Source organism: Excalfactoria chinensis, chromosome 1, assembly GCF_039878825.1.
Source record: "Excalfactoria chinensis isolate bCotChi1 chromosome 1, bCotChi1.hap2, whole genome shotgun sequence".
NCBI classification, from domain to species: Eukaryota; Metazoa; Chordata; class Aves; order Galliformes; family Phasianidae; genus Excalfactoria; species Excalfactoria chinensis.
The window spans coordinates 128,883,089-128,903,871 of record NC_092825.1 but is presented as its reverse complement, the minus strand read 5'-3'; the positions used below and the strand labels follow the sequence as shown (position 1 = coordinate 128,903,871).

At 43.4% G+C, this 20,783-nt stretch overlaps 1 protein-coding gene across 4 annotated transcripts; it reads right to left on the bottom strand.

Annotated features, from left to right (window-relative positions):
• Window positions 1-1,670: 1,670 nt before the first annotated feature.
• Window positions 1,671-19,666, bottom strand: LOC140250550 (sulfotransferase 1C1-like). 4 transcript variants are annotated; one of them, XM_072333340.1, is made up of 10 exons: window positions 19,547-19,666; window positions 18,494-18,846; window positions 10,389-10,503; window positions 9,263-9,440; window positions 5,987-6,124; window positions 5,413-5,510; window positions 4,971-5,097; window positions 3,873-3,967; window positions 3,500-3,680; window positions 1,671-3,350 (listed from the first exon to the last, which is right to left on the bottom strand). In XM_072333340.1, the coding sequence occupies exons 3-10, from the start codon at window positions 10,401-10,403 to the stop codon at window positions 3,238-3,240; spliced, it is 945 nt and encodes a 314-aa protein (XP_072189441.1). In that variant the 5' UTR covers window positions 10,404-10,503; window positions 18,494-18,846; window positions 19,547-19,666; the 3' UTR covers window positions 1,671-3,237. The 4 variants fall into 4 exon arrangements, with proteins under 4 accessions (XP_072189441.1, XP_072189448.1, XP_072189457.1 ...); XM_072333347.1 differs by having other exon boundaries at window positions 18,494-18,559; window positions 19,547-19,640; XM_072333356.1 differs by lacking the exon at window positions 18,494-18,846 and having other exon boundaries at window positions 19,547-19,640.
• Between the last annotated feature and the right edge of the window lie 1,117 nt (window positions 19,667-20,783).

Sequence of the window (20,783 nt, the reverse complement as noted above, 5' to 3'; positions counted from 1 at the left end):
TAAAGATAATTAGTTCTTCTTTTTAAATAGCATTGCTTATGTAAAACAAGATTGCCAGAAGCCTTATAAGACGTGTTGGGGCAGAGCATAATGAACTCTAGATCCTGCTTTCATTGGAGGGTCAAGTTCCACAGGCCTGTGTTTAGCCGTTGCACAAAGGCAGTGTATAAGCACTTGTTCACTAGCACTGGAATTATTAGACCTACAGGAATGTTCTGAAGAGCACAGAATGAGGAAATTACTATAATTTTGCACCTGAGGAATGTGTTTCTAACTTGCAAAGCTAATGCTTTAAATATTTGGCTCTGTGGAATCTGAATCTGCCTTTCCAGCTGGTTCAGTAGATCACAAACTTTCCTTCATGAACCACTTCATGCCAGCCAGTATCCTTTATTTAAGCTACTTTTATGGCTTCTCTACATACAAGATTAGTACAAAGAAAGGCAGGGTATGAATTTCCAATATGTTAACTACTCATTCCTGCTTGGAAGCTTCAAGTGTTCTCTCTAACCTGTGCAAATGAACTGTAAGATCTCTGGCTGAACATAGCCATGTTTACTCAGGTTTGGGGTTAGTAGGTTCCACTGTTGTAGAATCCTACAGAATACAGGTACATTGAAAAACTGAAGAAAATATGAAAGGGGAAGCTGTTCTGAATGTAAGCATAAATGAGTTTCAGGGCCAGTACTGTCCTATATTCATACTGCTATTTGTGTGAAGGGCTCTGTTAGCAATTAAAAAAGGGAGAGGGAGAAGAAATTGTTTATCTAACCCTTAATTCTGTTCTGAAATTGCAGCAAGGAAAAAGAGGTAAAGAGGTCAGTGTTCTGTTACTAATCTGCAAAGCCCACTGAGCCTATTCAGAGATGATTGTTAAACAAGGAAGCTAACATTGTGTTTGAGCACCGAGGGTTGGGTCCGGCTGTAGAACACCATTCCGCTGTTGACTGATCATGAAAACTCTCCTAACTGCACACAGAAATAGAAGCAAATAGAGGTCAGTGTGGGTTATTGGCACAATAACAGGTCATTAGGAATCAGCAGGCCTCATTGTAAGAATTTTTCAGTCCTTTAGTTACCTTACTTTTCAGATGTCCGCCTAAGACCATACCTACAGCTGCATTACCCCTACCAGAGCAGGGCCCTAGGTATCTTGCTTTTGACCTTTTCCCAGTGTCTCCACAATCAGATTAGATGCCTGTAATTCAGCTGTGAGCCTTCACACACTCTGAGCTCACACTGCTTAAAAATACCAGCTGGCCCTGCAGCAGATTACGCAGGATCCCTTCTAGAAACAGATGCACAACTGATTTGCCTCTTGAACATTAAGCATGGGACACTGCTGCACAACAGCATTCCCAGTGCACCTACACAGCGCCTACGTCTGTGCTTAGTCTGGAAGGCAGGCAGAGCCTGGTTATCTAGTCTAAGCTCTAAGCCCATGGCTTCAGGCCTGGCAGCATGGCTTGGTTCCATCCAATGAGTGGAATGAGTAAGGCTAGGTTTCCTCAGAGAGCCTCTAGCCTCACCTGTAGCCTACACTGAGCCAGGGCTCATGTGACTAATCAAGAGATGTGAGTGGAAGTCCAGGCTTAAAAAACAATGTTATTGCACCTCTGTAAAATTCCAGAATTAATCATTAACCTTGTAGTAAAGATAAGGCTTCTTCTGAGCATGTTGACATAAATCTTTATTAAAAAATTATGCTATATGGATTATAGACTAAGATATCCATATCGTCTATAGGTAGATTAAGTTGATTGAAAGTTACCCTCTGTCAATGGTCTGTTTCCTAACCAGATAAGCAGTACCTTTCAATCCAAGCACAAAGCAGATAATCTGCAGTCCAATGAATAGGAAGGGAAGCAGTGCTCCTATACCTCTAAATGCTAGCTATGAAGGTAGAGTAGCTATTTCTCTGCCACTCTCCTTAGTTTTTTTTTTTAAGCTTGGAGCTTCTTCCATTCTGGTTTTTAAATGGCCACTTTCCACATGTGGAAGTAAAATGGCTCTGCTAGTTTGCAAAGACAGTCAAGCTACAGGGAGATCATGACTACCCTGAAACTCATACAGCAGTTTCTAGTCAAACATGGTATCAAAGCATGAATCTTCATTCATTCCAGTGGTAGGACTTGATTTGTTATCTGTTAGCACAGAGATACAGAGCAGGCATATGTGAATAGTTAGCATGTATTAATGAACACTGGTTTTCAGACGTTTGCCAGAGGATTAGATTGACAAAGAGCTGACTCACGTGATTTCTTGGAGTGACCTAAGAGAATAGCCATATGTCATAGAGCAGGCAACACCTTTTCCTTGTACTGGTGACAGTGAAATAACAAGCTAAGTTTATCCTGAACAAAAGCTGCAGAAGTCACGTAAACCTCCCCAGGCTCATATTTAGTTTTGATGCAAGGAGCAGCAGCACCTCTGCCAGATGATATTTGTTTTTTATCAGGTAGTCCTGTTTTCAGATCCCCACTGACCTAAAGCACTCCCAATTCCTACGTTTGCATCTGTGTATCAAATGCCTACTTCTAGCTCCAGTATTTCCTGCATTTTTAAAGGAAACTTGTTGGGCTGAGAGCTGACAATGTAACTTCCACATTTGATGGGAAGCCTTTTGTTTCCAAATTTGATATTGGTGCTTTTTAAGGAACTATGTTCAATGTAGGTATTTGGATAAATCCTTTGCCTGAAACGGTCTGCGCATGCTGGCAGTGTTTGATGTTTTGGGAAATGCTGCTTTCATCTCAGTAGCATTTATGATGCCCAGCTTAACATAAGAAAAATTATGAAATGATTCCACCTTGTGCACTTCTCTTGCCTTGTTTATTCTTGACCAGCTTTTAAAATACATTACTGTTATTATTTATTGATTAATATTTATACAATGTGGGACTAACATGTAATAATGCCCACATCTTGTGCAATCCTTAAACACCTTCTTTTACCATTTGGTTTCATAATTACTGATTTGAAAATGGCCGTGATGTCAACTGCAGCTTATCAAAGACAAAAACCCGAAATATCTGAAATAATGCAGTTAATGCTGAAAGTTACTGTGGAAGGGTTGAATGGCAAATATTCAGGGAGAGATTATTTTCTTCAGCGAGTCAAATCTACACTAGTAGTGTGTTAAGGAACTATTTAGAAAAGCATTTTGTGAAGGAAAAGCAAAACGTGGAGAAAGGAAAATGCTGACAGATCTTAAAGAATAACTCCCATTGCTAACAATCACAATTCTGTGCGAAAAACTAAGGAGGTATCAGCCATTTTCTTCCTATAATCCTGATCAAATTTCTTATTCATTGCCACAGTGAAATAATTCTTCCAGTCTCCAACTGATCCTATGAAAAAAGTAATAAAAATAATTTAACATTATTTCTTGAAGCCAATTAACCGTGACTTACTAAAGAACTATACCTGAATATAGTGATTATTTCAAGGCATAATGATGACCAGAAAGAGACTAAATGCCAGTAATAAATCTTGTTACCTTTTCTCATGAATGGGGAAACAGAGTGATCCATTACTCCCTCCAGTTCCCCAGTGAAGTTTGTCATGGGATTGTCTTTCATTATCTCAAATGAGGTGTTATATATGATCTTGTTGAGAACCTCCTCGTCTAAATCCTTCTCCAGAAACTTCAGAATCTTCTGAATTTCTCTCTTTGGATTCTGCAGAGAGAAGAAAGTAGGGCAAGAAACAGTGCCAAAAATAAAGCAAGGAAATTGCAGTTGTTATTGAGGTGAAAAGTCAGGTTGTCTGGAGATTTACAGGTACAGATGACATAATAGGCATCTGTTGATTGTGGATAATATCTACCGAACTTCCAGATTTCAAACAGAGCTCACACAGTCAGGCTTTACCTCCTTCATATCTTCATAGAAGAGGTAGAGAATACGGTGCTTGTCTTTTGCCTTCCACCATCCTTTTACGTGGTCATACCAGGAACCCCAGAGCACTGAAAAAGGAGTAACAGCAGTAGCAACTATAAATACCCAGTCTTATCCTGAAGTATCTGTGTCTCTGACATTTCCTCCATAATCACTGTTTATGTATTTCCCTGTTTTTTAAGCCAGTTTTGAATGACTTTCAATTTGCCTTGCAGGTTGTTGTACTATACGGACAACAGAGATCCTTTCGACCTATATTATTCTATGTTCCTAACTGGTCGAACTATTTGGTATGCTATCAGAAGAGCCTGATTCTCTCCAGTAAGTACCAAGGTGACTGGCTTTGACATGCATTGTTATGTTCTAAACAACTGCACCAGGACAGAAGGCGTGAAAGCAGAGACATTCAAACATAGGACACAAAGTCTTAATTAGGCATAAGACTTCCATGCTGATCCAGACAGTGGTGTTTTTGGGCCTACATACTTGCAGAAATAGTCCTACAAAAACTTTTCTGACCAAATCTGAACACTGCCATCCACGTGAACAGGTTTTATTTCTTGGATATGGGCACGTCTTTTAGAAAAGAATCAGTTTTTGGTAGACAATTGGCTTTGTTCAAATGCCTGATTTTTAGACTGTTGATTTTAGGCAAAAGGAACCCCCTTTGGTCAACTTCACGCTGCACAATCTATACATAATTAAACTTCACGCTTTTATGAGTCATGCTAGAGTACAGCCATTGAGCTGCTGTATCTTCCCAGATGGCTTCTAAGAAGGTTTCTTTTAAACTCAAAGAGAAAAGCCTAAAAATCATCACATACGATTTTGAAAGATAATGGAGTAAAGAGTAGCATTGTTGTTTTTTTTCTCTCTCAAAATGTACATGTAAAGATGTGCTACATCTTTTGGGAACTATACAAACCTTTGAATGAAGACAAATTACTAGCAAGACACTTTTAGTGTATATTCCTCCACAGAGTGTCAGCATTGAATTTCAAAACAGATATTCAGCTATTGGGTACTTTTAAATGAACAAAATCTCTTCAACAACTGATTGCAGCTCATCACCTTCTCCGCTCATGAATTTCTCCATGAACTCCTCGATGATTCCTGGGTCAGGCAATGCTTTATACATTCTGTGGAAATGGTAGTATGACACCAGGTTGTCTTTTGCATTTCTTGCCACATAGATGACCTTTGTTTGTTGTGAAAACGAGAGAGAAAGAGAGAGAGAAAATACAAGCTTAAGCGTGTTTCTGTGCATATTGAGCTTATCCTGGTGTTTTCTCTTGGAGGCTGAGAAACAAAGGCTGAAGAGATTTTGCTTGGACACTGCCATTCTTTGACATCCAACTCAGAACACTCAGCCATCACTTCTCTAGTTTCACACAGTCTATGAGCAGTACCGAGGAGATAGCTGGGGAGATCTTTAGTTTTCACAAAGATTCAGTCTGCTTTTATTAATTTCTTTCCATGTGAAGTAGAGAGATTCCTACCTCTTCAGCCTTACCTTACAGTTTTGTTCCCAGAAGGAGGGAGGCACCAGCTGCACAGGGAGATGAGTTTTTATTGTTCGTGGAGAAGGCATAGCTTCAGCTAGCTTCAGGCCTGCAGAATGACTTGTTTTATGAGAACTGAACGGCTCTGTAAGTTCTGCTAGTGCTTCTTTGCTATTGACATTTTGATGGTGATTTTTTTAGAAGGTCACCTTATAATGATAATTCATCTCCAAAGCAACTAAACAGAACATAGACAACATGGCATAAGCACCTTCTGTGCTTCTGAAGGAATTTTTCTACATGTTATTTTACTTATGTTTTGAGGACATCTTCAGCTGACTTACGTACTGTGGAGTATGACACACAGCTTTCAGAGGCACACATTCAGCAGGGCCTGTGCCATGTCTGCCAGCCTTTTATCGGCTTGTGTAGCATTTGATGCATAAGGTAAAGCAAGTGAACTGCACCACCCTGATTCTTGACATGGCACACAGTTCAGTGGCAAAGAAAACCTGTGGCATCAGTTCTGGATGCTTGTTTTATTTCACTTCATTTAAAATACAAATCTATTTATGTGATAATCACCTGAGTATGTGAGATGTGAAGAACTTGGGCTTTGCCACTCAAGGAAAGGATGGCGTTTGTAAGTACTGGCACGTCTACACTTCTCAACATCTCCATTTTGGTGAATCATATCCACTATCTCCTGTGTCCACGTAGTACCTGAAAAATGTCATTGCTTAGATGTTTCCCCTGGGGAGAGCTGGGAGTCTCTTCTGCTAGGGAACTGAAAGCTGGAAGGATGGAATCCATGTCAAAAGAGGAAGGAACAGCACAGAGTGTGATAGGAAAAAACAGAAAGTGAGGATAATGGAGGAAAAATGCATAATAAAATATAAAAGGGTGATTTTGAAAGCACAGTTTCAGGGATTCTGTTTTTGAAAGGTTTTTTCTTTCTAACAGAAACACCCTTCACTGGCATTCTGAGATAAATGGACATAATACAATTTGGAGACTGCATTATTTGAAAGGAAGAATGAAACTCCCATATCCCAGCTTTCACCTTTTCACAGCTATTCAGCAATTTCAGTTTTTGTTTTCACCGTGAATTTGAATGAAAAAAAAAAAAAATGAAATATGTGTAGTGACCATGAAATGGTTGAGTTCTCGATTCTTTGTGGAGCCTGGAGGGGGGAATAGCAAAACTGCTACCTTGGACCTCTGGAGGGTAGACTTTGAATTGTTCAAGAGACTAGTAGGGGGAGTCCCCTGGTATTCAGTCTTAGCGAGTAAAGGGGTCCAAGAGAGCTGGTTGGTCTTCAAGAAAAGGGTGCAGGAGCAGGTGGTCCCTTTGAGCCGCAAAAGGAGTCGGTGGGGAAGAAGACCGGTGTGGATGAATAGGGAGCTATTCTTGAGGCTCCGGGAGAAAAAGAGAAACTACCGCCTGTGGAAGGAGGGACGGGCAACTGAGAATGAATACAAAGAAGTCATTATGATGTGTAGAGGGAAAATCAGAAAGGGAAAAGTCCAGCTTGAATTTAACCTGTCCGCTGGGATAAAAAGGATCAAGAAACTCCTTTATACATTAACAGTAAGAGGAGGACAATGGAGAATATCCACTCTTTGCTGGATGAGGCTGGGAATGTGACCACTGAGGATAAGGAAAAGGTGGAGGTTCTGAATGCCTTCTTTACTTCTGTCTTTAAAAGTCAGACCAGTTATCCGCAGAGTACCCTGCACTCTGACCTGGTAGTCTCAGCTGGGGAGTAGACTAACCCCCCTGTGATTCTGGAAGAAACAGTCAGAGACTTACTACTCCGACAGGACTGCCACAAGTCCATGGGGCCAGAGGAGATCCACCTGAGAGTGCTGAGGGAACTGGTGGAGGTGATAGCCAAGCCGCTTTCCATCATCTATCAGCACTTCTTGTTGACTGGTCCCAGAAGACTGGAGGCTTGCCAATGTGGCTCTCATTTACAAGAAATGTTGTAAGGAGGATCTGGGGAACTACAGGCCTGTTAGCCTGACCTCGGTGCCAGGGAAGGTTATGGAGCAGATTGTCTTGATGGAGATACGCAGCATATGTGGGATGACTGGGGCATCAGGCCTAACAAGCATGGGTTCATGAAGGGCAGGTCCTGTTTGATCAACCTGATCTCCTTCTATGATGTAGTGACCCATCTGCTGGATGAGGGAAAGGCTGTTGATGTGGTCTACCTAGACTTCAGCAAAGCCTCTGACACTGTCTCCCACAGTATTCTCCTACAGAAGCTGGCAGTCCGTGGCTTGGATGGGTACACTCATGGCTGGGTAAAGAGCTGGCTGGAGGGCTGGGCTCAGAGAGTGGTGGTGAATGGAGTTAAATCCAGCTGGCGACTGGTTACAAGTGGTGCTTCCCTGGGGTCGGTGCTGGGGCCTGTCCTCTTCAGTATCTTTACGGATGACCTAGATGAGGGTATCGAGTGCACCCTCAGTAAGTTCGCAGATGACACCAAATTGGCTGGGAGTGTGGATCTGCCTGGGGGTAGCGAGGCCCTACAGAGGGATCTGGACAGGCTTGGAGAGCTGGGCTGAAGCCAATGGGATGAGGTTCAACAAGACCAATGCCGTGTCCTGCACTTTGGCTACAACAACCTCGGGCGATGCTACAGGCTTGGGGCAGAGTGGCTGGAGGACTGTGTGGAGGAAATGGACCTGGGGATATTGATCGATGCTCAGCTGAACATGAGCCAGCAGTGTGCCTGGGTGGCCAAGGAGGCCAAGGGCATCCTGGCTTGCATCAGAAACAGTGTAGCCAGCAGGAACAGGGAAGTGATTGTCCCCCTGTACTCAGCACTGGTGAGGCTGCACCTCCAGTACTGTGTCCAGTTTTGGTCCCTTCACTGCAAGAAAGACACTGAGGCCCTGGAATGTGTTCAAAGGAGGGCTACGAAGCTGTTGAGGAGTCTGGAGCACAGGCTGTATGAGGAGAGGCTGAAGGAGCTAGGAATGTTCAGCCTGGAGGAGGCTCAGGGGAGACCTTATTGCTCTCTGAGGGAGGTTGTAGTGAGCTGGGGGTTGGCCTCTTCTCTCGTGTCATTAGTGATAGGACCAGAGGGAATGGTTTCATGCTGCGGCAGGGGAGATTCAGGCTGGACATTAGGAAACATTATTTCTCGGAAAGGGTGGTCAGGCACTGGAATGTACTGCCCAGGGAGGTGGTGGAGTCACCGACCATGGGGGTGTTCAAGGAGCAACTGGATATTGGGTTGAGGGAAACGGTTTACTGGGAGCTATTGGTAACAGGTGAATAGTTGGACTGGATGATCTTTTAGGTCTTTTCCAGCCTTGGTGATTCTATGATTCTGTGATTCTATGATTCTAGGAGGAGAAACAGTAATAAGTGAAATGACCAATCAATGAATTTTGTTATTACTTTAAGAAAAGTAACCTGTCTCCAGTTAAGTTTTCTGTACTGGTTATGCCAAGTCATTCACCAAATGGACATGGTGAATACAATGAATACAATTCATACTTGTATGGTTTCTATAATTTGTCAACGAACTGTGATTTTTACTTGGCTTTGTTAAATAACCATCTGCTGCTGGAAAAGTTCTACAGTACATTAGAGTCTATGTGTATACTCTAAATCAAAGGAGGTGTGTGAGCAATTAGACTTTGACCATTTGAACTTCAGTAGTAATAGTCTGTCACATCTGCCAAAGGAAGCAAACATTGCTCACTACAGCTAACAGAGCTTCCTGTCTTTAAAATGTAAGTCAGTTTTGGGATTAAACAAATATCAGTCAGAGCAGAAAAACAGAATTCTCAATTCCAGTAGTGAGCACTACCTGAACTTTCCTATTTCCTATGCATACAAACCTGCTTTTGCATATGTTGCAATGAGCAGATCATCAGGTCTGGCTTTGAAGTTCCACACTTGATCCCATATGGTGCATATTGGTTTCGTGACAGGAATACCTTGCACTTCACCAATTTCAAGTCGGAGCATATCATCTTCCAGACTCAAATTTTTCATTTTATCCTGGGTCATTTTGTCCTACATGAGAAATGAAAGGCTTGGAAATTGATGTATTTGCCAGATTGACTCACCCAACCCCAAAGTCCCTTTCTGTATCCTCAGATTTACTTGCCTGTTTTTCAACCTGAGTCCATATTTAGGCTCCTTAAAGCTGTAAGTAATTTGAATAAATGTTCCTCTTGGTAACTCTCAGCATCTTTAAAAACCATTCCATTTACTCAGATACGAAAAGAGATTTAAAAATCCCAAACATTATTTCCATTTTTAGATATTTTAGAAAACATACTTGTGTAAAACACTGACTGTGCACCCTTTGTAAGGCAAGAAAAAGTATTCAGAGATGTGATCCAAAAGAGCCTGAAAGCTCCCACTGAAGTCAGCACATAGGACCCAACCCTTTGTTCTGAAAGAAAATAAACACTCTCCTGATTACACCCTTTGGGCCTGATACAATAAATATGCATAGAACTTCTCTGGTCTGTGTTTTGGTCTTGCAGCTTTTCACTTTTAGGGTTTTTTGGCTGAACACTGGATGTTGTTGCCAATAAACATCCTGAAACAGATAGATGATTAACTAAAGGCTGTTACACATTAATTATTTAATCAACACAGTTGAATCTGCTGCCCATCCTACAGCTTTGCAAAAAGTAGTTACAGATTTCTGTATTCTTCTTGAGGGATATTCTAGCCATGAAATTCAGAGTTCCAGAGCCTGATCGGTGGAAATTTCTGCTTAGGGGGAGGCTACAGAAATAACCTCAATTACAAATATGTGTTAGAAAGGATAAAATATAGATTCCAATTTCAACAGCAAACACTATCAAAATATTTCCTCGTTTCCATGTTCACTCGTACGTGTTTTCACACAGATTCTGTTGAACGGAGCAAGAAGTTGGTTGGTGACTGAGCTCTGACCCAAAAACTTTAAGAAAAAAAAAAAAAAAAAAAAAAGAGAAAGAAACTTACAAGAGAAGTTTTCATGCTTGAATGTCTTCCACCATAGATCACATCAGTGGCAGTGTAACTGCTCGGATCTTCAGACAGATGTAGAATGAAAGCTTGGGTGGAGTTTTTATCCCTCCTATGAGTGTGATGAGAGCAAAAGAGGAAATACAGTGGCAGCCAGCAGCTGAAAGTTTTTTCTGGCTTGGTTAATGAACTCTTTTTTAACCCCGTCATGGAAAACTAGTTTGAACTTTCATCTGAAGTGTGATTCTTTGCTGAAACAGACTTAGATGTTGGCCACCACCTCCAGAAAGATTATTTTAACTTGTCTATATTGTTGTCAATCATCATGAAATGATGCATTTTCTTTCTAATTTTTAATGTAAGTTGCCAGAACAGATTGTTTGCTGTTGACACTTAAGATCAATGGGACTGAATATATTGGTTTCATTTTCATGGTTTTTGGCACAGTGCTCATTTAATGGAAGTCCTAGGATATGTTTTATTGATGGGGCTAGCTATTTTTGCTCTAGGCTACTTTCTAACAGTCTCACTTTTCAACTAGTATGAAATTGCAAGTTCTGGGATCCCTGCATGCGATGTAACGTTTCTTTCTAAAATCTAAGTTTCTGCCTATCTTTCTATGAGGTGCTGGGAGAGATAATGATGTGCCCCACATGAGTCACAAACAGCATATTAACACTGGCTGACAAAAGTGGGATAATGACACAATGACACTTTTTAATCTAGTTCTCAAATGCAGTCAGATGTTTGAATACATCAGAAAAGCTTATTTTCCTGAGGCAAGACGTAGGTCACTTCAGCTGAACTCAAGAAAGTTTAGATGGATTGTAGACATAAGCAAAATGATTATGACACAGCACTGATATCAGGTTCTGCTTCTATTTTCCTTTGGAGATATGCAATCAATCTGTGTCCTCATAACTCCTGTTTGGTTATCCTTTGGATGGCCTGGCAAGATTTGTATCTGAAATAGCTTTCTTTCTGTTTCCATTTTAAAAGATATTTCACGCATCCAAATCAAATGAGGATGTGGCCATCCTTGCACAATCCAACAGTTTTATGGAGATCTAATCAGAATTCTACTCCACAAGCAGTTTATATTTCCCAGAAATTTTACAGGTTATATGCTATATTAGTAACGTGGGCTTTCATACAAAGTCCAGCAGAGCTGACACGAGCTGTTCAAGATCACTGATATACAATCACAGAATCTTAGAATCACAGAATTCTAGGGGTTGGAAGGGACCTCCAGAGATCATGGAGTTCAACTCCCCTGCCAAAGCATGTTCCCTCCATCACGTCACACAGGTAGGCGTCCAGGCGGGTCTTGAATATCTCCAGAGACTCGACAAGCCCCCTGGGCAGCTTGTTCCAGTGCTCCGTCACCCTCACCGTAAAGAAGTTCTTGCGCACATTCGTGTGGAACTTCCTATGCTCCAGTTTCTGGCTGTTTCCCCTTGTTCTGTCTCCACACACTGCTGAAAAGAGTCTGGCCTCGACACTTTGCCCCCCACACCTCAGATATTTATAGACCTGGATCAAGGCCCCTCTCAGTCTTCTTTTCTCAAGGCTAAACAGACCTAGTTCACTTAGCCTTTCTTCATAGGGGAGATGCTCCAGGCCCAGATTCATAGAATCCTCGAATGGCATGGGTTGGAAGGGACATTAAAGACCATCTGGTTTCAACCCCTTTCCGTGGGCAAAGACACCTTCTAGTACACCAGTTTGCTCAAAAGCCCATCCAACCAAAGGTAGATGATGTCAGTCGCTCTTCCCTTATTCACCAATGCTGTAACTGCATTGTAGAAGACCATCACCTTTATCAAGTATGATTTGCCATTAGTGATGCCATGTTGGTTGTCACCAATCACATCATTGTTTTCCGTATACCTTTGTGTAGTTTCCAGGAGTCTGCCCCATGATCTTTCCAGTCACAGAGATGAGTCTGGCTGGCCTGTAGTTTTGCAGGTCTTCCTCTTTTCCTATTTAAAAAATGGGGCCCCGTTTCTCCTCCAGGGCTTTATCCTACTGTACTCTATCAAGCACAGCCCCAAAGAGGCCAAAATCTGCTCTCCTGAAGTCCAGGATAGTGAATTTGCTGTGTGGCCTGCTCACAGCCCTAAGAATCTTGAACTCCACCATTTCACAGTCAGTGCAGCAACGGCTGCTCTTGAGCTTCATGTTCCTTAACAGCCTCTTGTTAGTGACAATGAGGACCAGCAAAGCACATCTCATTGTAGGTTTCTTAATCACTTGGAGAAGGAATTTATCATAAAAACTGTCCTGGTTTCAGTTGGGACAGAGTTGATTTTCTTCATAGCGTCTTGTATGATGCTGTGGTTTTCGCTTTAGGAGAGAAACAATGTTGAGAACACACCAATGTTTTAGTTGTTTTGTTCTGAAGGTTGTCTGCACCAGAGCTAACAAGCAAGAAAGAGCAAACACAGAATATATGGTTAAGGTCTATCGCTTCTTTTTCTGTTTCTCACATTATTCTTTTATGGCTATCACTCTTGTGTTTTGTAATCCTGCTCTTTTCCTCTCTGTGGAAGCCCATGCCAATTTTGCTTGTCTTTCTCACACCTGTATCTGAGGGCTCATTTGTTTGTTTGAAGTGGCGTTATTGCCTTTTTTAGTTATGCAGCTATCTCAGTCATGAAGTAAACTCCAAAGTAAATCAGCTGAATTTGCTGCCTGAACAAAGAAAAGCCTAAGAGCTCCTTGTCAAGTGGTTCTCCTTTATTGCAGCTGTGAATCTGAAACCTGTGAACAGCATACTGTGCCAGATAAGCTCAAATCAGTTCAAAAATCTTTACCTGCAGCTTTAAAACTGCTTTCAAAGTAGGCAGTGGGTGATAGATTAATCCTGCAGTGGAGCAGGGAGCTGAGAGGGAGGAAAAGACGGACCAGGGATAGTGTTTCTATGTTAGGATCATGAATGGCTTTACTGGGCCATTGCAAAAAACACCAGGCCCTGTCTGTGCAGAGCTTCTTCCAGGTTTTCATTGGCGTCTTTCAGAGTGCAAACTGCTGGCAGATGTTACCCCTGTTAAATACGCTGGATTTATTGTATCTTATTTTAGCCTGGCTAAGAGTGCTTAGAACTTTATCATGGAACAAAAAGCTTCAGGCTGTTCATCAGAAATGGTGATAGCAGGATGCTGCAGGGTGGCTCACAAGTAATCACGAACAATGGATATGTTGGGCTGTCTTTGGAACTATTCTTGCCATAATGGCATTGTGCATGAGGCTGGGGCAGTTCACACTAGTTTTTGCAGTCACTGGGCTTTCAGGAAGCCTAGAAATCTGTGTCTAATAGCTTTAAAGGGAGCACGAGGAAGAAGAGAGACACATTTATCTTAGATTTTTCTTCATCTCCCTTCTTTTATCTTTGTATAAGTCAACAATTTCTCACCTATTATCATGGGTTAAATGTATGGGAATCTCTCCCATGTTTCTAGGTAATATTTTCTTGGCTGCATTAGGCAAAGTCTTGCCAGAAGGTGATCCTTCCTCTCTGCTCAACACTGGTGAGGCCACACCTGAAGTTCTAGGTCTGGTTCTTGGCCCACCAGTACAGACCTGGACATATTGGAGACAATCCACTGAAGTGCCACTAAGAAGGTTTGGGACTGGAGCACCTCTCCTGTGAGGAGAGGCTGAGAGAGCTCAGACAGTTTAGTCTGTAGAAGAGGAGGATCAGAAGGTCCTCACTCATGCACAAATATGTGGAGGAAGGGTGTACAGAAGACACAACCAGGCTCTTTTCAGTGGTACCCAGTGCCAAGACAAGTGACCATGGGCACAAACTGGCACACAGGAGGCTCTCTCTGAACACTTGGAGCACTTCTGCTCTGTGTGGGTGATGGAGCACTGGCACAGGCTGCTCACAAGCTGTAGGGTTTCCTCCTTGGGGATCTCCAGCAGCTGTCTGGCAGTGGCCCTGGGCACCCTGCTCTGGGTGGTGCTGCTGGAGAGGGGGTGGGCCATGGGGATCCAGAGGTGCCATTCTAACTTAACCATCCTTTGTTTTTGTGCTCTGTGCCCTGTCATAGACACCTGACCCATATGTTAACAAGAACGATATAGTTGGTATTTGTAAAACTTGAAACAGAATCACCAGTCTTGTGATCGAAGTCTGGGTTTCATCTGTATGTGGCTGAGATAATCATGATGTTTATGTAATAGCAAAACAAATGCTAAGGGAAATTTTAATTGTAAACATGAAATGAAAAGTATTTGATTGAGCAAAGCATTTAATCTGAGTACATAAGTGCAGTCTGCATCAATAAGGCACTTATGCTCCATTACCATCACTCTGAAGAAATTTCTTTAAGTATTCCTCTCTCCAGCAAAGTTTCCTGTTAGAGAAGGTGTCAGTGCCCATGGTTTATATAACTCTGGCCAAGCCCTTCATTGTACTGGATCACAGTCCAATTATATAACCTTATTGTCATGAGCATGAATAGTCAGGTGATAAATTTGAATTGGACTCCTATAGCTTTTTCAAATACCTTTACCAAGAAAATATGCGTATGAGATGCTGCACTGCCACCCTGCTAGAGGCAGTACATGCTTTTGGCACTGTTTCTGGAAATTAAGTTTTAAATGTTTTAAAAACTACCCTTTTTATGTATGAAATGATGGAATTTACTTACTTCCAAACATCATTTAGCATGTTAATATCTGATTCCCAGTTGCCTGCAGGCTGTACTCTGCTAACAAGCTCAGTACGAACAATATTAATGTGGGCAGCACTGCTTGATATAAATGGATAGAAATGTGTTCACGTGTCTCAGTCTGGAACATTAATATGGCCGTTTCTTCAAGCAAAAATCCAAATTATAGAACATGGGTGCACTGCTCAGCTTTAGGTGCCTGACACAGCTGTATCTTTGTGTCTTCCCAGAGGAAACCCAGAATTTGTGCCAGATGTTGTGGGAGTCTGATGTGCCAAGACCCCACTTCTGCTGTGATGAGCAACCAGAAGTGAAGACAGATGGTGCCCAAGAACAAATTTATACAAAGAGCTTATGGATCACAAGTGAAGAGTGCGTGTCCAAGTTTCCAGGCTGCAGGCACACATGTCTTGATAAGCTAGTGCTAACTGAGCAGTTATAGTCATTTTCCTCAGAGAAGTGCTAAGTGGAAAAGTCATTTATTTTCTCCATTTTATTTCTCACCTAGAGTTACAGTAGGCCTCTCAGTTTCGGGACTCACTCTCTCTCCTATTTTGCTTGATTCATTAGCCTTAATTCCAATTATATTGTATTATATTGCGTTATCCTGTATTTCAATATAGTATTTAGTAAATAAGTGTGCCTCCTTAGATCGTTGTCGCTGTATTTCTTTTCCAGCCTGTGGGCCAACTGCCCCTTTGTGAAGGACAGATCTGGTTTTCTTTTTGTTGTCTCAAAGCTTGTTTTGTGATAAGACTCTGACTGGCGACTGCTAACTATCTAGGAGGGTGAATGGTGGTTGCTATTGTGCCATCTCTGCTTATGATTGCAAAGATAAGCAGAGACAGGACAAACAGTCTTTTTCAGGGGTGCTGCTTGAAGGAGCTGACCACTGCAGAAGGCAATAATGCTTGTGTCTGGCAAACAGAGGCACCACCAACCCCTGCTGGCTTATCTGTGGGCCAGGAATATCAGAGAAGCTGATATTAAACCATTTTACAAGGAGTGTTTACCTGCTTATTTAGAAGTTCGGTGTTTGTTCAAGATACATTCCCAAAAATGCTGAGCATTCCTGTGATCCTCAAACTTCAAAGAAGAAGAAAGAAACAACCCCACCGAAATGGGGGATAAAAGGCCCTCGCTAAACTGCGAACTTAGGAGACGATCTCTGGAGACAAACTTTGGAGACGATCTCCCAAAAACACCTTTGACGGAGAATTCCCTGAGGGGAAAAACTCTTCGGAAGGCCGGCTTGCTGCAGAGCTTCCTGACTTTCTGCCATCCCCCGCAGTGATCAGACGAGTTCCTGAAATCAACGGACCTGCAGTGTACCTCGCTGGACCCACGGTGGTGACTATATCTCTTTTTCTCTCTACAGACTCCTTGCCTATTTTTCCTACTTTTCCTATCGCCCACCTTCCCTTCCCCATCTCCCTAAAACGGCTAGGACTTTAATAAACTGGTTGGACCAACAGTTGAACCGTTGCTTCTTAATCTCACGCCGGGTATACACATATCAAAGAACCTTGCCTCCCTCCTACAAATTGGAGCGAGACACCCCTGTCACAGGCGCAGGTAGATTTTCGGTTAACCTGTGACAGATTTTGGTGGCCGTACGACCCCACATTACAACTCTCTGGGATGTGCAGAAATTGGTTGGTACCTTACAGTGGGTTTGGGGAGCCTTGGTGATCCCTCCATGCTTAATGAAGCCCTTTTATGATCAGTTGAAGGGGACGGATCTGAGGGAGCCCCAGGAATTTAACCACGAAATGGTGGTGGTGTGGCAGGAAATTCTTCAACACTGCATGGAAAATCTGTTAGCAAGGTGGAATCCTGACCTCGCAATTGGGGTCGCAGTGACAAGGTGTGAAGCTGGCTCGACTGTGGTGCTAGGTCATACTTTTGATTCTAAGCCGCAGCCATTGTGGTGGTTGTTTTCAGTACAACCCATCAGGGTGTTCACTTCCTGGCTCAAGATCTTAGCTATGTTGCTCCGAAAGGCTTGGTTGTTTTTGGTGCAGGCACTGGCTATGGAGCCAGATGTCATCTACCTGCAAAATTCTTTTCGTGAGGTGAAACCTCTCCCTGAGATTCTTGTTAGCATTACAGGATTTTGATGGAATGATTAGATATACTGATTCGGTACCTATATTTGAACTGGCAAAGCCCCTCAGTGTGTCCCTACAAGTTCATGTTTATACCACCTCGCTCGAGGGACCTACACTGTTTACAGATGCATCTTTGGCCACGAGTCAAGGGGCTGTAGTATGGCAGCTCCCAGGCAACAGATGGGAAACCACCATCTTTTCTGACAAAACACTTAGTATACAAATTCTTGAAGTAGTAGCTGTGGTGGAGGCTATTACTATGTGTCTGGATATCCCCTGCAATGTGGTCACAGATTCTGCCTTCACAGCTAAGCTGCTCGCTTGCATGGGTCACTGCAGGTCTCCGAGCTCCGAGGCAGTGGGTATCTTAGAAGACGCTTGGCTCAACGGTCAGCCCCTAGACTGCATTACAAGATATTATCCAAAGCACGGAGAGAAACCCCAAAATTACATTGTTGCATGTCTAATAGTTGAAAGGATTGCAGGCAAGAGAATAAAAACCAGAAAGTGGTAAAAAAAGTGCGTGAAGAAAATTTTAATAATTAACTTTATGCAAAAAAAAAACAAACAAAAACCCCAGACCAACACATCTGAATTATCAGAATCATTCTGATAATTATATAATAATCTGAGGAAGAGGAGGCTGAGGGGAGACCTTATTGCCGTCTTCCAGTACCTGAAAGGTTCTTACAGTGAGAGTGGGGCAGGTCTCTTCTCACTAGTGACATGTGACAGGACGAGGGGAAATGGCCTCAAGCTGTGCCAGGGCAAGTTCAGGTTGGATATTAGGAAGAACTTCTTTACAGAAAGGGTGGTTAGGTACTGGAATGGGCTCCCCAGGGAGGTGGTTGAATCGCCATCCCTGGATGTGTTTAAGAGCCGTTTGGATGTGGTACTCAGGGATATGATTTAGCAGAGGTTTGTTGTTGTGGTGTTGTTTCGTGGTTGTTTTTTAAGAGATAGGCTACTGGTTAGGCTGCGGTTGGACTTGATGATCTTCAAGGTCTTTTCCAACCTGAGTAATTCTATGATTCCGATTCTTCATTTTAAATCAATTCTAGATTATGTTCCATAATTGGTAAGATATTCTTCAGAGTAGCTTTATGGTTAAGATGAAGTCCTTACTCATTAAAGCATTCAGGCCTTGGCAAATTGAGACAGCCAACACAAAATAATAAGAGCTGAGTACCCAGACCTGGAAGCTTTTTCAGTTCTTAACGCTCATTGATTTCAGTGAAGGTCACTCTGCTACTACAGTGTGCTTTCATTCTGCTCACAGAAAGCCATCCTGTTAGGGTTAAACTACACTTACCTACTTCTTGGCTTTCCAGCAGTGTGTGTGAAGCTTCATGTCCAGTTGAGGCAGTCCAGAAATGATCTGTGGAACTCACAGTTGTAAAGTGCAAAATTTATAGTTGTAGGTGGGGGTACAGCTAAAATAAGCATAGGAGTGCTGCTACAGGCATATTTTGCATTGTGTCTCCTCAGTGATCTCTATAAAAATGTATTCTTCTGCAGGTAATTCCCTGGAGGCATTCAAGGCCGGGCTGAATGTGGCTCTGGGCAGCCTGGTCTGGTGGTTGGCGACATAGAAGGGGTTGAAACCAGACGATCACTGTGGTCCTTTTCAACGAGGACTATTCTATGAGTCTGTGATTCTTAATTCTGCAATAATAAGCACACTCTTCTACTGCTGTCCAGGCCTTCTGCTAAGCTGTGCTGTAACCTGCAGCACTGATGACCACCCTGAGCAGAGATCTGGCACCTCCAACACCAGCCAGAGGGAATTACTCCAAAACACGTCCCGAAGGGTGACCACCTCAGCAGAGGTGCAGCCTGAACACACTCAGCTCAGTAACCACAGGCAGGGCTCATTTCTACGTTTGAACTCGTTGACGCTACCTTTGCATTCACTTCGGCGGTTACAGAAGCCACACGAGATACAGAAGTCGGACTCGACGATCCTTACGGGTCCTTTCCAACTCGGGATGTTCTGATTCTATACAGCTCACTTGCCCGGCAGGCACTGGGCAGCCGACGCATAGTTAACACACGGGGTCACCTCAGTAACGCTCGTGAAGAGCGTTAAAGAGCGACGTTTGCGCCCCCACAACAGCACCGCTCGTCACCTGAGAGCGCTTCCAGCCCTGACCCGCCTCCCCCAGCCCCGCACGCAGCACGGCTCCCCACTTCCAGCCACAAGAGCCGGACACCCGCAGACGCCCGCCCAGCGCCCGCAGATCCCGGCAGCCCCTCCCCGACCCCGCGGCAACGGAGGGCTGCGCGCCCGCAGACGGGGCCCGAAGTCAGGAGCCTGCGCGAGGGTCAGGCAGCGGCCCCCCGGCGACGGCCGCCCGCCCGTTACCTCCATGGCGGAGCCGGCTCGCCGCGGGCGCGGAGGGACGGCGGCAGCCCTGACGGCACCGCTACCCCCGCGCCGCCGCTTCCGCCTTCGTCATCCCCGCACGCCGCTAACGCAGCGCCCCCCTGCGGCTGACGGCACCAGAGCGACCGTCAGCGGAGCCCCGCCCCTGGGAATGGCCGCGCCTCCTGAGTACCACCGAATTAAGTGGAGTGTCGTGAGGGAGCACCTCTTGTCATAAAATAATCGGTTATGTCTGTCAAGATGCTGCTCTTGGATGAGCAACATGCATTTCTTGAGTATTCCTATTGCCTTCCTCCTCTTAAAATTCAAATTATTAATAGTGACAAAAGGCTGAAAGGCTGTTCATATTTACCTCAAAAAGCATTCCCTTGTCTTGTGCGCTCTACCCCAGCGTGCTCTACACAATATACAACTACACAATATACAACTATGTGTTTATTGCATATTGTTAACACATGCAGGTAAGCAACTGCAGCAGCAGCAGACAGTTCCATCCCCTCATGGCTCATGCTGGCCATGAGTGGATCTTCATAGCAAGCCCTCAAGAGCTGCCTTTCAACCACCTGTCTACTTGCTCTCCTCAGAATTCTCACAGAGCAACCAGCGTTGGGGCTGTCTTTCTTCACTCACCCTGGGAGGCTCTGAACTGGAGCTCTGATGGAGCTCCCCACTGTGTGGGATGTGTGTTTGACAGACAGGCCAGATCTCACCCTGCTCCCCTTCATTTTGTGCAAGAGAACTTGTACAAAACAGATTTCTCTAAACAAATAAAACGGCTTTGATGGTCCTTCTTTCTTTCGGTCTTAATTCTTAATCAGATTATGAATATTATCTATCTCAAAGGAGTCACTAGGATTATGCTTATCGCATGCAGCTAATTTGGGACAAGCTAAGTGAGAAAAACAAGAATAATTTATATGCCGTATGTATTCTATAATTTTATTATCTTTGTAAAGATAATTAGTTCTTCTTTTTAAATAGCATTGCTTATGTAAAACAAGATTGCCAGAAGCCTTATAAGACGTGTTGGGGCAGAGCATAATGAACTCTAGATCCTGCTTTCATTGGAGGGTTAAGTTCCACAGGCCTGTGTTTAGCCGTTGCACAAAGGCAGTGTATAAGCACTTGTTCACTAGCACTGGAATTATTAGACCTACAGGAATGTTCGGAAGAGCACAGAATGAGGAAATTACTATAATTTTGCACCTGAGGAATG

What these genes read in the sequence shown, in the direction of transcription:
- LOC140250550 (XM_072333332.1), bottom strand. Translation starts at nt 10,601, where the DNA reads ATGACGGGGTTAAAAAAGAGTTCATTAACCAAGCCAGAAAAAACTTTC. An exon ending in CAAGCATGAAAACTTCTCTT is followed by an intron (nt 9,441 to 10,388) that starts GTAAGTTTCTTT and finishes TTTCTCATGTAG; the next exon opens with GACAAAATGACCCAGGATAA. An exon ending in TCTGGGAACAAAACTGTAAG is followed by an intron (nt 5,098 to 5,412) that starts GTAAGGCTGAAG and finishes CAACAAACAAAG; the next exon opens with GTCATCTATGTGGCAAGAAA.